General features: G+C 23.5%; 1 protein-coding gene across 1 annotated transcript; it reads left to right on the top strand.

Annotated features, from left to right (window-relative positions):
- The first annotated feature begins 1,204 nt into the window (after positions 1-1,204).
- On the top strand, positions 1,205-14,885 carry LOC112602953 (mutS protein homolog 4-like). The gene is made up of 16 exons (XM_025351329.1): positions 1,205-1,464; positions 1,849-1,949; positions 2,038-2,186; positions 2,261-2,451; positions 2,809-2,930; positions 4,841-5,061; positions 5,197-5,388; positions 5,457-5,643; positions 6,630-6,772; positions 7,119-7,331; positions 7,628-7,729; positions 7,799-7,912; positions 9,833-10,041; positions 11,006-11,189; positions 12,447-12,650; positions 14,803-14,885. Exons 1-15 carry the CDS (start codon positions 1,205-1,207, stop codon positions 12,648-12,650), a joined length of 2,592 nt encoding a protein of 863 aa, XP_025207114.1. The 3' UTR covers positions 14,803-14,885.
- Positions 14,886-17,382: the final 2,497 nt, after the last annotated feature.

Below are 17,382 nucleotides of genomic sequence, written 5' to 3'. Positions count from 1 at the left end.
TGTAATACCAATAATAACTAATGATTGACTAAAGTAAATAAATTTCAAAACAGTTTTTACAAAAATAAAAATATAGAATTTGAAAGGTGATGTCTGAATTGGCATTAGATATCAAAAGCGCCACATAGGATTTATATATATAAAATGAAAATTAGTTAAATTATTTGTTTTATATTCATTTTAACTGAACTGACTTTCAAGTCCAATAAGTAAAGGTCTATGAATATTGAATTATAAAATTTGTTTAATTGTATTGCTACATTTTTGTATCTTAGTATTTTGAAAATATTTGTCTAGTTATAACTTTAACGATGTAGAAATCGGCTTTGTTTTAGTAACACATTTATTATTTTAATCAAACAAATAACGAGTCAATGAAAATCCCCTCTTCCCTAAGAAAAACTGAAATAATAGTTATTATCACTATAACATAGTTCAATATCTACAATATTGTAGTATACTAAATAATACTTAATTTATTAATAGGTGAAAATAAACATTAAACATGAACGTGGTGGTGAATAAGAATAAAAGAGGCGCTTATCGAAAAACTACGGAGAATGATTTTCAAATAAGTAAATACCATGTCATATACATAATTATATTCTTTGTAGATTTAATGTGTTGTATTCGCTAAACAAATAATTCGTAGTGATCTACACAATTTAAGCTATATTTATTACTAGTATAATACATTCAAATTTAAAAGTTAAATTATATTTTACATGCATTATAACATGATATATTTATATCTATTGTTTTTCATATCAGGTATAGTGGAATAACAAAAAATTACCAAATAATTAACAGTTTTGAAAATTGATTAAGATATATTTTTTTTACACCTGAGACTTGTATACTTAATGCACATTACATATTTTTATGTATATATTAATATATGCCCTTATATGAATTCATTGCTGCATTCATCATTCAACATAATATATATAATATATTATAATACTTTTATTACTAAGATTTTATTTTATTTTTGTACAACATTTATACACTAAACATTAAACAGCAGTGATACAATTTTTTCTTTGTTTCTATTCTAACAGAAAGATTTGGTCAATATACCGTGTCACGTTCTAAAACATGTTTATTTCCTAAACAATTGACAAATAATACGAATCACCAATCAACAAATTTGATTACCGATAGCAGTGTAGTGCATTCTCGTTCGATGAGTAGGTCTGATTTAATGACGCCTGGCAAATATTTAGGAGTAACTGATGATGGATCATCTACAGAAACTTTGGATATTGAATGTACTAAGTCGTCATCAACACCAAGACGAATATCCCAAGGTGAAAGTTTTGATATTCCGAATATGGCGGCCGATCACTATATTGATAACGTACCAAAATATGATGTCAATCAAAAATTTGAAGATTTTGTTATCAATAGCACTCCCCGTCAATTTATTAAACCTAAATCATTTACAACGACACCGTCCTACAGGTGATGTAAAAATTTGTTTTTGAATGTGGATTATCTGTTTTCACTATGTAAGTACACTAAGACCCCAACAGCCCAGCATGATTATAAATTAAAACCAATTTGTTAAAAAAATTCATAGTTTATCTTGCAAACATTCGTAAATTATTTTTTTTAAATTTGCAAATAATTTTCTAGTATGATAAAAAAAAAAAGAACGGGGAACTTACATATGTTTGTGGATAGTGAAACTTACAAATTACTTACGATAATTATTAGCTAATTTTTTGTAATTTATTTGCATTTAATAATTAAATAATTTTATATAATATTGAGAACATCTTTTATAAATTATAATATTTTATTATGAAAACTAGTTTTTGAAATGGTTATCATTATAATTTTTAGTATTTCAGCGTCTTCATCTCTATTGCGTAAAAAAACCCGTAATCCACCACTTGCAAAAAAACCCGATAGTAAAGGTGAAATTATTAACAGTGTTGTATTAGGTAAAACGCATTATAGAATTAGCTTAGTATATGAGTAGAAAGTAAAAAAGTAGTTGTAAGATAAAAAGTATTTTCAAAATGTTTGTAGTTTTAACTGAGGGCAGAGGTTCCGCTCAAGGTGAAATCGGATTAGCAGCAATTGATTTAAAAAGACCAGTATTGATCTTATGCCAAATTAGTGATACTCAAACGTATATGAATACAATTAATAAAATAAGTATTCTAAATCCCGCAGAGGTATTTTTTTTTAACAGTTATAATTAGTTAATTAAATAAATACATAGTGTTATTTATATTGATGTTTTTGAAAGATTTTAGTCCCAAATACATTTATGGATCAGATACAAGGTACATTGCTGTACAATACCATTAAAAACCAGTTTCCATTAAGCGCTATACTTACTGCTTCTCGAAAACATTTTTCTGAAAATGAAGGTAAACTATACCTAAAAAATAGTATTATACCAGAATGTACTTCTACATTAGAACAAGTGTTACCAAAGTGAGAAATATTTTTTATTACAAATCTACAAATTTATAAATATAATTTTATTATCTTTTCGATGTGAAATTGGTTACGATAATGTTTGTCTTTTTAACATTTAATGATGATGTGGTTAATCGTTAGAAAGACACTACACGTGACGCATAGAAGCAGTTAATAGTGACTCATCAAGAAGTTGTGTGTTAGAAACTTAGATGTATGTGATCAATTCAGGAGTCTATTAATGATGGTTCTTTACTAATAATTTCGGGATTTTGCCATACGTTGATATTGTTTTTAATTTTATTTAGTTTGGTGTTCATATTTCGCCAGTGAGAGTGTTTAACTATAATTATATATTTTTTCTTTTTATAGATTTTACGCGATTTCCGCTGCGGCAGCATTATTAAAACATATCGAATTTAACCATAATGTGGTTTTTTCTTCAAATACACTGCGAATAGAGTATGAAGGAGTTGAAAAATCAATGTTTATTGGTAAATAATTGTATTAATTTATTTTGTTGTACAACTTATACCTTTGGACTTTGAGCGTCATATCTATTATACATTTATAGATGTTTCAAAGTTTTTGTATTTTTCATAATAATATTGATACAGATAAAAAGTCTGACTACATATATTTTTTTTTTCATGAAATAATTATATTTTATTTTTTTATAATATTTTATATAATTGTGCAAATAAAAAGTAATGAAAATTTCCAGCTTAAAAAAAAATTATTGATTAATATCAATTAATAAAAAAAATCACTTATAATTTAGGCGATAGCCATAATTGTGGCTTACTTTAAGCTTTGTATAAAATTTGCACAATACATCATTAGTTCTAGGGTTTTATTTCATCCCTGCAGTAATTTTTATGTAATGTACTAGTTGATAAGGTTTACATAGTTTTGAAAATTTAACTCGTATCTATCAAAACTTTTCAACTTCATAGAGGAATCAGAATTATTTCATTTGAATTTTTACAGCAGCTAAATCTTTTTTCTATACTAATCCTATATTGGAGGATTATTTTAATATATTATACAATCTTTATTTCAAAAAGTAATGATATTTCCTAAAAAACATTTTTTTTTTTTTTTTGCATAATTTAAGTTCATGTACGAAGACACTTTGAAAAAATATGTATATTACGTATTATATTTTTTATCACTATCATTTTTAATTTATTACTTTTTTAATGGAAACATGCATTTACAACTTCATACTTCGAAGCAAAATATTTTTTGTAAATTATGACAAATTTCAAATTATTAGGTTATTTAATCGAGTAAAGGTACCTACTTCAAGTAATGTTGGTCCATTAAGATTACTCCATTTCATTAAAACTTTATGTTTAATAAGAGTAGGTATAAGTTATAACAATATAACTTATTAAAAATTTGATTTTTATTTAATGTAGAATAATTCTCAATAAAATATTTTTCTTTGGAGTATTATAAAGATATATATCATTTAAAAAATAAAAACTTAAAATAGTAAAAATAGGATTTTTTTCAAAATGTCAATAGATTATAATTTTTTATTCATAACGTGTAGGTATTTTAAAGATTCAATTTCAAATTAAAACTGAAAAAATGTAATTATTTTTATTAGAAATGCAATAAATTATATATAATTTTACCGGATTTTTAAAACTATATTTATGTATTCATAGGCGTCTGTTGAGGGGGGGAGGTAAAACGCCACCCCACCCCCTCCCCGAAAAAATAATATGATTTTATAATAAGTGTTATCATTATAGATATTATCTTATTACCTAAAGGGCATATAAATTATTTTTTTCTTTATCACTACAGGGATTAGAAATAATTTAATAATACATATATATATATATATAATATATAGTTATAAATAGTATATATATGCATATAGTTATATTCATAGGCGTAGGGTAGTCAACAGTTTTTTTTTTTAGGGCTCTTCTAGGGGTAGACATGTACTGAATCGTGGAGGGCTTTGTCTGCATTTTTGGGGGGAGGTTGAGGGTATACGCAAAATTAAACTTTAATTAGTTCATATTTTGAGACTTTATTTAAATTGAATTAATGGGCTCCCATGTATACATTATACAAATATGATGATCGGTTGAGTAACATCGAGTTTCCTAGTAATAATATTCATAATATTTAATCATGTACTTATGCTTGTAATATAGAAAGAATTGTATGCATTTACAGTACTATTACACTTTAAATTTATTAATTAACAAATTAAAAAAGAAAGAATCTCTGTGTAGAGGAGCTTTAATATGTACCTTCCATTTTCTATATTACTGTTAAGAATTTGGAATTTCTTATCATACTGATATGTGAATTGTTTAGTAGATTCTAGAAATATCATAGAACAGTGTACATAATATAAATATTTTGTTTCACATAGATGTAAATACAGCGTCAAGATTAGAATTAGTATTAAACAATTCATTAAATATCAGAAATACATTATTTGATGTCTTAAACCGTTGCGCTACTATTGGAGGTCAGAGAAGACTCCGATCTTCTATCCTGCAACCCTCAAGCGATATTCAGTTGATACATAATCGCCAAGAAGCTGTAGAAGAAATTTTAAGTAGCCCAGAACAAAATTTTATTTTACTTAGAGTAATTAATTATCAATTAATAATTATTAGTTTATTATGTTCATTAATCCATTTTTATTTATGATATAATTAAAAACAATTTATATGCAAGTAAGCTATATATAATTATTATGATATTATGACATTTTTATTTTAGAACGTAATCCAAAAATTCTCTGACGTGGAACACTTGTATTGGTTATGTACAAAAGTTTCTAAAAATACTCAACAGTTATCTAAATTACAAGGAAATTATACATTGTTATTAAAAACTACATTAGAAGCATTGCCAGCACTTGTGGATATTTTAGAACCATTCAAATCTGAATACATTTCCTCTATACGAAAGGTTTGTTTGTATTTAAATTATATGAAGACAAATGTATTTTATAACGAATATTATTTTCACTTTTTTAGACCTTATCAAATTCTGGATATTCAAAAATGTTAGAAATAATTGAGATAACTATTAATAAAGAATCTACTAGATCAAAAGGATTTTCACAATCTCAGTTTCAAAGATGTTTTGCTATTAAATCTAATTTGAATCCCTTACTAGATGTTGCTCGTACAATTTATAGTGAATTGATAGAAGAATTTCATGGTACATGTATAGCTTTATACATATAAAGATTGAAATCTGTAATAATTATTGGCTACAAATAGGGTGGAGGGTGGCAGGGAGTAAATCTAAGGACATTAGTTGCTTTAATTCAATTAATGATAAATGTAAATATGTCATTGTGAATATAAAGTATGATAATTAATAATATGCATAAAACTTCCAAATCCTCACTAAAAATATTTTTAAATTACTTTAAAAAAAATAACTAAAATCATTATTTTTAATTTAAACAACTAATTACAGCCGAATTTTGACTTCAAATAATTGTGTTTATATATTTTTATATTTTTTGATTTATAAGCAAGATAGGTAGTTTCAAGATAAATTACACTTAACTTGTAATTAAAATAATATAAAAGACTTAAATTTTTCTAAAATTACTTATTTATTAAGATTTTATATATACAAAGTATTTTTTAAGTATATAAACTAATATTAAGCAAGATTTTCCAATTAAAAATTTTGATTTAAAAATATTAAAAAAGATATTTGTACAATTTTATCTGATAAGCATTTTAAATTAAAATTGTCTTACTCCCTTCAACCAGAATTGATTTTTTGTTAGCAATGATTTATCATTGAATATAATCCTTTTAATTAAAATGCAACAGAAGCGATTAGATTGGTTTTCTTAGTTGATTTTAAATATTGGCTATTAATTAATGATTACTATTGAACGTCCACGTAAGTCGTTTATTGATAATGGGAATTTTTTTTTTAATCAACCTAATTTATTAAGAATATTATCTGTATAATACCTAATTTTATGTAGATATTATGGATAATATTTCAATTATTTTTTTAAGAGGTTTGAAAGTTTTTTTTTGAGAATGACTTAGCTCTCGAACCCTCTTCTCGATTACTTCCAATGCGCAATTGCTGTATATACGATATAATCAACTAAATATTGTATATATTATTTAGATATTGTTGGTTTACACTTTACATACAATTTACTGTTTTAGATAAAGTAAAAGTTTTAGGTGAACAATTAGATACAGAACATTTGCTTCCACAAAATTCATATAAAAGAGGTTTTCATGTTCAGGTCGAACTAAAGAATATTAAAAATTTCAATGTCAAACATCTTCCGAGTATTTGTAAAAATGTAAGCTAATTGCTAATATTCTGATAAATAAATAAATAATTTTAATACAAAAATAAGTAAGAATAATTAAATACTACTATTAAATTATGTGTACCTACCTAGCAATTGTCTTTCATGTATGCCTATATACTAAAAAATTAAATTTGTGTAGGTTGAATGCGTAAAAAATATTGTAAAATTTACTACAGAAGATTTAATTGTACTAAATATTCGTATTACTCAAGCGTTAAATGAAGTAGAAATATTGACTAATGCGTAAGTTAAATGAACTTACAACTTTAAACGTTAATATTAAAAATGTTAATCGAATTTTAATTTAAAAATATTTATTTTACTTAGAATATTAAATGAAATGTTAAAAGAGCTAAGAAAATATATTAGTTGTATATACGATCTGTGTAATGGCATTGCCGATTTAGATTTGATATTTTCATTCGCACAATATAGTATGCGATCAGGATCAATTAGACCCAAATTTGGACAATACATGGATATCAAAAGTTCTAGACATCCAATATTAGATATTATTAATTCAGTTGTACCAATTGATAACGATATTGTAAGTTTCAACCATAGATAATATGTATTATATATATATATATATATATAAATATCTGTGGGTTTCAACAATTATTCAATAAACTACTGCAAAAAATACATAGAGTTAAATAAAAAAAATCAATAATTAAAGATTGAAATCTTAATATTTTTATACTAAACAAAGTATACGAGTAGAATATTTTTTTGAAATATTTTATTTTTATAGGAAAAAAAAAACTAGGATTGACGTTCGAAATATCACTCTTTAATTGTCGATGATTTATTATTTAAATTAGATATTATTTATGATTTCAGTTTGCTTCAACTGATAAAAATTTAAATATCATCACTGGGCCTAATATGGGTGGAAAAAGTATTTATATACGTCAAGTGGCATTATTACAAATTATTGCTCAAGTAAGTTCAAACAAAATAGGTATACTTAAGGATTTAAATAATTTGTTTTATCAAAATTTTAAATTTTAGATCGGATGTTTTGTACCTGCAACATTTGCTCAGTTTCGTATTTGTGATCGATTGTTTACGAGAATTGGTTTTGGAGACAGCATAGAATTGAATGCGTCTACTTGGGTTTTAGAGGTATTGTGCTTAATATTTACTGTATATTTTTATGTAAAATTGAATGCATTAATTTTTTTGCCTAAGGGAATACAATATAACACGAATTTAATGTAATAAACTAGTAACCCTGTATTTAAACAGTATAAAATATACACATTTTTGTGTAATTATTAATTAGTTGTGTTGCTCATCTTGCTTAATTTGTATTCCTACTTACTCTGCTTAATACAACTTTAATATTTTTACTTATCTCATATATTTATAATCTATGTTTGTGTTTATGTTAAATGTATATCTAATAATAAGTAATAACAGTAGTTATTGTTATCACTAAATAGTAAATACTTAAAAATCTTTATTAAATGTAGGCAAGTACTAGTTAATACTTAGGTTTAATTAAGATCATTCACTCTGTTAATGCCACTGATATATACTAATATTAGATAGATGTCCCACTATTTACCACAGCAAAACGGTTAAAACATGACTTGTATAAAGATTGGTAAATAAACATTACTAATTTAAAATTGGAATATACGTATTAAAACTTATAGCATTAAAATTTTAAAATGAAGAATATTTTGTATTCTTTTAATCATATTATTTGAATGATCTATATTTTTATATTTTTTAAAAAATAATTATTAAAACACTCATTTATGTTTTTAAAATATCAATTCGGATCAGTTTTATGTTGAATATCAAATTAAAATTAAAATATTTTGACTAGAACTACCAATGTACTTGCACCAATATGTAAGTAAGCCGTAAGGATAAAATAAAATTTATTCGTAATAAAAAGAACTTATCATTTATTAATAACATATATAACTTGAATACATGTTTTTTTCCTATGAATTAGAAATGCATTTAATAATTAACAATTTTGAAAATTTAGTATAATTATAATGTAATTTGTAGATGTACTAGTGTATAATTTTTATAATATTATATATTTATGTTTGTTTAATGACATGAGGACCTAGTATCAGTATTCTTTTATCTGTGATAACTGATTTATTGTCTAGTTAAATTATGCTATAAATATTATTAATTATTAATTAAAAGATATCACGTTTAAGTTCTTATAAACTGGGCTATATAAAAAATTGATTTCTTTAATGGTTCAATACAATGTGATAGCGTTATCATAAACCACTAAATTATATTTAAGGGACTATTAGGCATTTTTTTACTATAATTGGTTCATTATTATTATTATTAATTTTTTTTTATTATTCATTGTTTAGTAATTGTTTGTGCAATTCGGGCAACGCCGACCATAGTGCTCTATAATTAAAAGTTTTTAAGGTTGCAGTAATAATATATTATGTTATTTTATCTTGATAACTGATAATTAATTACATATTAAAATAAATATATATCTTTACCTTTTTGTAATAATAATTTACGGCAGTTAATTTTGTTATAGAAAATAATTATTGCTGAATCGTTAATTTTATTAAATAAATTGTGTATAACATATTCATATATAACACTTTACAAAAATTAATACCATAAAATAAAACTCAACATTTTGTTCACTAATAAAATTTTTTACGAAAACGTTAAGTTTTTTATATAAATAATTTATACCACAGAGTGATTCTAGCATTAATTTAAGTTATTGTCTCATTCATTATAATTATTTTGAATACTTAAACAAATTAAAAGGAAACCATAATCAATTTATTATTGGTTATTCATGTTATAATAAATTATACTGTTCAATTATTAAAATGAGAATGTAGAGATACCTTAAAAAATAAGCGATGTCATCCATTAAAATAACATTATTGTATTATATTTTGCTATCTCGATAGACATTAATAATTTTATAATTCTGTGAAATAAATTTAACATGGAAATGCGATGTATTACTTAGAATTTTAGACATATTTTCTATTAATATTTGATATCATGAAATGTAATTTTTAGATAAAAGAATTAAATGGCATACTTCCTTCACTTACGAAGCATAGTTTAGTTATTATTGATGAATTATGTCGAGCTACTTCTTGCGAAGAAGGGTCAAGTTTAGCATGGGCAATTTGTGAAGACATAATGCAATCTTGTGCTTTTATATTTTTTGCTACGCACAGTATTTTTATAACAAAACTTCAAGATTTATACTGCAATATATTAAAGTAATTAAATAGAGATATATTATTTTCATATTTATTCAACTTAGGGATGTGAAATTTAAAATTTAGTTTGATTTGAATACAATGTATTGATAAAATTATGAATAATTGTAGCAAGAAAAAATAATGACCATTGTATATGAGATGTGTTTAAAAAGTTACAGATAACACATTTTTTTCAAATAGTTTCTTAAGTTTCTTTCGTTTTCTATACAATACTTAGTGCTTCTAACGGTCTTACAGCTTATGAAAACATATTTTCTCAAAAAAAAAAAAAAAAAAAATAGGTTTTATATTTTTTGTCATAATGCGATATTCCATTTGGACCTCTGTTAACGACCTTGACCCTAATATTTTAGACACATTTTTCATACCCGATGTGTCAGTTTAAATGAAATAATAATAATCAAATAGCTGTATACTAAATTTATTGGCTTCATGCCTGACAGCTAAGCTTCGATTGTTACTATATTTTTCTTGAACAAGAGCAATAGTATAATCACTATAATCTGTTTGCGGTGTTAAAGTTCATCCAAGATCTCGTATTCGGCTTTTTTTGAAAGTTTGGATTAGTAAATAGTTTCACAATGACCTAAAGCATTACCTTTGAAAACTTACTTTATAAAGTCATATGACTTAGTAGCATATTTAACGATTTTGAAATAAAATTTAATACACGCACATTTATTGTCATCCATCATAAAAATCCAGTTTTATACAATAGGTATACTTATAATTTTTGAAAACTCATTGTTTTCTCAGTTTTCGTCAATGACTGGTTTATGATAAAGACTTAAATAGATTACTAAAATACTGGAAGTTATTTCTAGTTTATTTTTGTGTAATGATATTACTCATAAAATCATGATATTTCTTGAACATAACCCCCTCTCCATATTCTACATTAATTTATTGAAACAATATAATTACTGTTTTTATATTTTATTATACATATATATTATTCTAGTTATCATATGGAGGCAATACCCGCGAGGGATTCTACGAGTAGATTAATTTATACGTATAAATTACGACCCGGAGTAACAAATATTGATGACTATGGACTAATCTTAGCTAGAGATGTAAAAATGCCTGAAAATTTAATTGAAAATGCTATAGAAATTGAAAAATGTTTACGTCAAACAAGAAAAGTAAGTTTAAAGTAACTTTAATGCATTCAATATAATTAAGTTTTAATTAGTCCATTTATTTAAATACTTAATACATCGTAAACAAGAAATTAATATGTAATACACTTGACTTATTTATTCTACGTATCTATGTATAGTAGGTTATAAATTAAAATATAATATTAAAATTAAATCATCTATTTAATTTTAATAAGTTATGTACCTACCCAATTATATAATATGAACAGTTAAAACTATTATAATATTTGTTATAATAATAGAATTTAAAGTACCTACATCAATACAAATAAGATAACCAAATTCAAATTTCAAATAATATTGAGTGAGATATTTTAGTTATTGAGCGTTATATGTGATTTATAACATTATTATTGTTATTAATATTAACAATATTCGTTTAGGTCGTATCTGTTAATTATACTTATATTAAGTACCTATTTCACTTCACACTATTTACCCATCTTCATTTTTAATTATTTTATAAAAAATATTTTTTTACAAACTGTATGCAATATTAGTAGATAAAATGAGTAAAATCGATCTCGTATCAATAAAATTTAATAAAATAAAATAAAAGAGAAGGCTCATCTATTTTGATTTTGGATTATAATTTCAACTTCTTAAATCATATTATTACATCAATATCAAATATCAATAAATTCTTATTATTAAAACATATTAACTGTTTATATTGAGGTACAACATAAGAAAAAAGACAGTTATTTACAATTTTAGACTGAATGACGTATTGAAAGACTGAAAGAGGTATGCGTTTGGTGTGTGCATTATTTTATTTTTTATACTTAGCAAAGCATTAGTTGTTGAAGGGATGATTGCCATCAAATAATGCGAACTTATCTGGATGACTTGGTGGTTTTTAACAGGAGATAGAAAAATATAGGTCGTAGTTATAGTGAACTAATTGAACTGATTTATAATAAGATTTTGTGTATTCGTATTCTTGAAATCAGAGGTATTTTACTAATTGTTGATTTATTCTAGGTTCTTTAATTTTAATTATATAAAAAAATTACAAATTTAATTTCAACAAAAGTTTTCAATTTTTAAAATATCTTTGTTGTTATGAGCAGCTTTAGTTTAAAAAAGTAAAGAGGAAAAGCTATTTTAGTGTTATTTTAGATAACTTTAGACACGTTTAAGTATCGTACGACGATTTTGTTAATATATAAATGTATATATAAGATTGTAATTATTAAAATATTATTGTAATTGTGTAACGATTCTCATGTAATAAAGGCGCTACCAGACAATCCATCAAATGAAGCAGACTTGATTTTGGATAATTGTATTCAAAAATTATTAAACATGAAAGATACAGAATGTCTCAGTATATCCAACATTCAGTCGGTTATATTAGAAATGATGAATAAATTAAAAGAGAACAGAAGAAAAAATATTGATCCATTTATGGAATCTATAGACTCTGATAATGAAATATAGGTACCTATACACAAAGATTAAGTGATTATAATATATCATTAACAAATAATTCTACACAACTAACAGAAAAACGTATATTGTTTTAAAATTTTAGATAATTTAGTTTAGAAATATCATTATAAGTTTATTTAACTATTAAATTAGTAAGTATATTTATAAGTTTCAAATAAAAATTATATTTATTATATAGCATAGAGTACAATGATAATATTTTGATGCATTGTTATTTCAAATAAACTTAATAAAAATTATAAATTAAGCGTGTAATTAAAAATCGTTTAATAAAAATAAAATATTTTTTATCTATATTTAATGTATTTATTAAATGCAAAAGGGGGGCGAGATTTTTGTATGTCAAATTTGTCGTATGGTGAACACTGAATAATTAAAAAGTCTTCATTTCTATCGCTTATAGAATTTATTTACCAATACACCACTGTATATATTCATAAATTTATAGTTTATATTGCTATTAGTTAATATAGTAATTTAATTTATTATTAGTAATACACTACTACGGCATAAACTATAAACGGGAAGTAAAAAAAAAATTAAATTAATCTAAACATCTATATTGAAAATTATGTTTAGTAAAACATAATATTAAACATAAAAATTTAAAGTCCTTTAGAATATTTTTGAATTACAACAATGTAACTACTTAAATTCATTAGTCTTAGTTTAAATATTAAATACTGTAAAAATTAAAAATTAAAATATCTATAAAAAAAATAATTATACATGTATAATATTTATTAGATTTTTAAATTAAGAAAGAACTACTTAAGAAGAACCTTATTTTAAATTTTCAAGCTTTTTGACTGAAAAGCTTTGAGCTTCTATCAACATTAATAGAAACAAAATAAAATAACCGAAATAATTATTTATATATTTACTATAAATTTTGATAATAGCTAAAAAAAAGATTCAAACTAGTTTGAAAATTATACCATGTATAGAAAATTTAAATACTAACATTTGGTGAAAATTTTAAATATTTATGATAATACATTTATGAATTACAACAAAATATGAAACTCAATTTTGCGTAAAATTTCCCATTTATCATTATTAATTGTTTTTTTTGTTTATTTCAATTATTTAGAAAAGTGGCGAGAATTTTTTACATTTGTGCCCCAAAAGGCTTAATTAATTTTTTTACCTGGATAAATATTGAAGTCGAAAATTTAAGTATATTAACTGTTCATAAAGATAAAGTTAAAGCAATGAGATATTAAAAAAAAAACATAATGTGTTAAATCAATAAATTCATTGTTCCGTTCAAAATCTAAAATTTGCTTTCGAAAATGTTTGTTTAATATTTACAAAAATTAAAAATCTCTGATATTTTTTATTGAATTTCTTTGATTTTATACATTTATGTAACTGTGTGAGTTACAATACGTTTATCAGTTTCTAAGATATTTTTATTTTTTATTTTTTATTTATTTATTTACAAAAACATACATATAGTATGTTATACAATAAAATTATAATTATATAGCGAAGTAATGATTCATTTTTTAACCATATAATATTCTAATATATGAGTAATTTGAGCTGCACTCTACAATATTTCTCCCGATATATCACCTACTTATGAGTTATAAGTAACAAGTTTTTGGTAACATATTACCTATAGGCTATAAGTACAGAACTAGACTACTGTATTCAATTCTATACAACATACAGTACATACAGTAACGTAGAAATCTGACTTTAATTATTTTAATTTAATATAATTGAACTTGGATAGATATACATTTTTTTTTTTTACTTAAATTTCACGAATATAGAGTTGTCACTTGTTCTTATATAAGTGATAAGATATAAAAAAATTTTCGATCTTCGATGTATAATTTTAATAGCAATGATATTATTATACCTACATAATATATTGAAATAAAATTAAATATTTAAATATTATACAAATGACACCAAGCTCTATGACTATTATAAATTATAATATACCTATACAAAGCAAGATTTATTTTGCATTAGATTTTCGTGTAGTATAGTCATTGTGATTTTTATTGTGTCGTTATCATTTTAATCGTTTTTTTCTTATTCAAATATTTTAATAGCTTGGCATATTATATAATTTGGATAGTTTGACCTATAGTGGTTAATTATTTGATTTTTTTTTTATTAGTGTATATCTAATCAAACGCAAGACTTGGAAGCTTTCATGATGTGTATAAATTGCAGTATGTCGTCATCTTGACTGTTTGTATGATACAATACTAATCACTGAATAATAATACGCATTGGTAAAGATTCAAATTTTACCGTAAATTATTTTTGAGTGACAATATATTAATTGCGACAATATTTTTAGTTAACCCTTAAATATAGAAAAATATTAGAAATACAACTGTTTTTTGATCAGTATATTTATGTTTTTTTTTGTATATTTATGACATCACGGCATTAATGAAGTTATTAACCGATAAAACTATATTATTTAAAAGAATATTAAATTAATGGACAGAGATCATTTTTTTTTATTGCTTTCATTGAAGATGCAAGGATTTCTCGTGCATAGTTTTTGAAAGTTTTTATTTATTTTGCTTTATTATAATTGCTAACAGAACTAATAGAATATTGTTTATACTTATTAGTTATTAGTAGAGCTAGGGTTTTGATGATTTTTTTTTTTAGTGCTATACATTTTTAACCAAAAACCAAATTTGTTTTGTTGTACAAAAAATTAGAATGGCGTGTAGTTTATATTTTTCATTTTTTGTGTTAAATGCATTTTATTGAATTTATGGTAATTTTTACGAATCTTACGTTATAATTTTGTGTATTTAATTCATTTTTGTTTATTTTAAGCTTTTTTTAAATATATGTTGTATACAGGGGCGTGCCCAGGATTTCTTTTTGGAGATGGTTTAATTTAACCTTAAAGTTTTAAAGTTAAACTTCAATACTTAGAACAATATATTATTCAAATAAATGTAAGTATATACTGTATTAATGAAAACAAATTTAATTAAAATTTGTTTAGTCAAAAATAAAATTAAAATTGATAAATTAGTTACCTATAAAATAAAGTCTACGAATATAAAGTACGCAGAAATGTACTAAAGAGAATAAAACCCAAAGATCGTCAAATATTGTATTATTTTTTATTAATTATTATATTATCGGATTTTCCCATAATATTATGTTAATGTATATTTTTTATTTTGTAAATATCATTAAGTTGAAAAAAATAAGCCAGTCAATTTGGGGGTGGTTTGAACCCCCAAAACCACCTCTTCGGCACGCCCCTGGTTGTATAGATAATCCCAATTAGGTACTCCATTCCATTGATATTGAAAAAGTAATATAATTAATTGTAGACTTAAACTTGAATATATTTGTATAATTTACTTCTCAAAATAAATTTTTACCTATTTTGTGTGGTATAAAAAATGAATAAATAATAATTAATAACTAATAATTATAACTATTTTAAAATTAATTTTTTTTTTTTTGCTTATCCATGTACATTTTTTAGTTGATTTTTTTAGAGTTTTTAGGTAGGTAATTTTTGCATTTTTTTAGTGCATTTTGTGTATTTTTTAGGTCATTAAAATCCTAACTCAAGTTATTACTAATTATTACTCGTCCAAAATTAAAATATTACGCATTGATATATTTAAAAAAAATATATTCAGTTTTTGAATAAGAACTTAAAATAAATAAATATACATAAATATCTATTGTGATTTGAAAAGTTAATTTAATTTTTTTCATAAATGTTGTCTTGTCCGAACTCTATAATAACTAGGGCTCGGAAGTTGATGACCTTAAAAACAATAAAAAATGACCATAACAATGGCAAAAAATGTCCTAAAAAAATTACAAATATTAGTTTTATATTAATAAAAATACATTTTTTTTAAATATTTTACTCTATTTTACTATAAAATTCAAAATATGACATAAAAATGACAAAAATGTCCTTAAAATAGGAAAATTAAAAAATTAAAAATATTTGTTTTATAAACGTCTGTGATTTAAGTTATCGGCATAATGGTCAACAAGAAACGATAAGAAATGAACTAGTGTGAAATCAGTAAAAATAACTAAAAATATGGAAAAATGACTTAAAAAGTAATAAACAGCAAAAAATGCAAAAAAATGCAAAATAAAAATTAGTTATTTAGATTCACATGCTTATGAAACAGTGCAAAATGCATCAACTTCCGAGCCCTAGTAATAACTAATAAAATATTTGTGGTCATCCTACAAAAAACTAATAACTTAAGATATGTTGACTAATAAAAACAGTAAAAATATAATTTTATTTCAAAAATGAGTAGGTATTTCTCAGGACTTTAAATCTATCCTGCAATCAATATTATTTCCATAAATGATAGTACTTTTCCATAAAATCAGTTCTTACTGGTTAGTACCTAACCTAACCTCCTTACACTTAAATGGATCACTCTGTACAACATATATATTACATAATAATTATTATAATTATTCTAATAAATCTGCAATATTATATATAATACAAATTACAATTGATACGCGACTATAAAATATCTACATTCTCAATAAATATTTTATTAACATTTAATACAATATAAACCGTTAATATAATCATTATTATGTCATCACACACACACACACACACACACGCGCGCGCGCGGCGCCTATTCTCGCTTACACCTACCCCTTCCCCTTCATTTCACCGTCAACACGTCAGCAATACGTAACTGAACGAAGTACACCA

Source organism: Melanaphis sacchari, unplaced genomic scaffold (genome assembly GCF_002803265.2).
Source record: "Melanaphis sacchari strain LSU unplaced genomic scaffold, SCAv2.0 Contig92_pilon_pilon, whole genome shotgun sequence".
Taxonomy (NCBI): domain Eukaryota; kingdom Metazoa; phylum Arthropoda; class Insecta; order Hemiptera; family Aphididae; genus Melanaphis; species Melanaphis sacchari.
This window is presented reverse-complemented; position numbering and strand designations above follow the sequence as displayed.

Coding starts and splice junctions, on each gene's coding strand:
- LOC112602953 (XM_025351329.1), top strand. CDS start 1,205: ATGACGCCTGGCAAATATTTAGGAGTAACTGATGATGGATCATCTACA. Junction 1,950..2,037: donor TATTAACAGTGTTGTATTAG/GTAAAACGCATT, acceptor AAATGTTTGTAG/TTTTAACTGAGGGCAGAGGT. Junction 2,452..2,808: donor TTAGAACAAGTGTTACCAAA/GTGAGAAATATT, acceptor TTCTTTTTATAG/ATTTTACGCGATTTCCGCTG.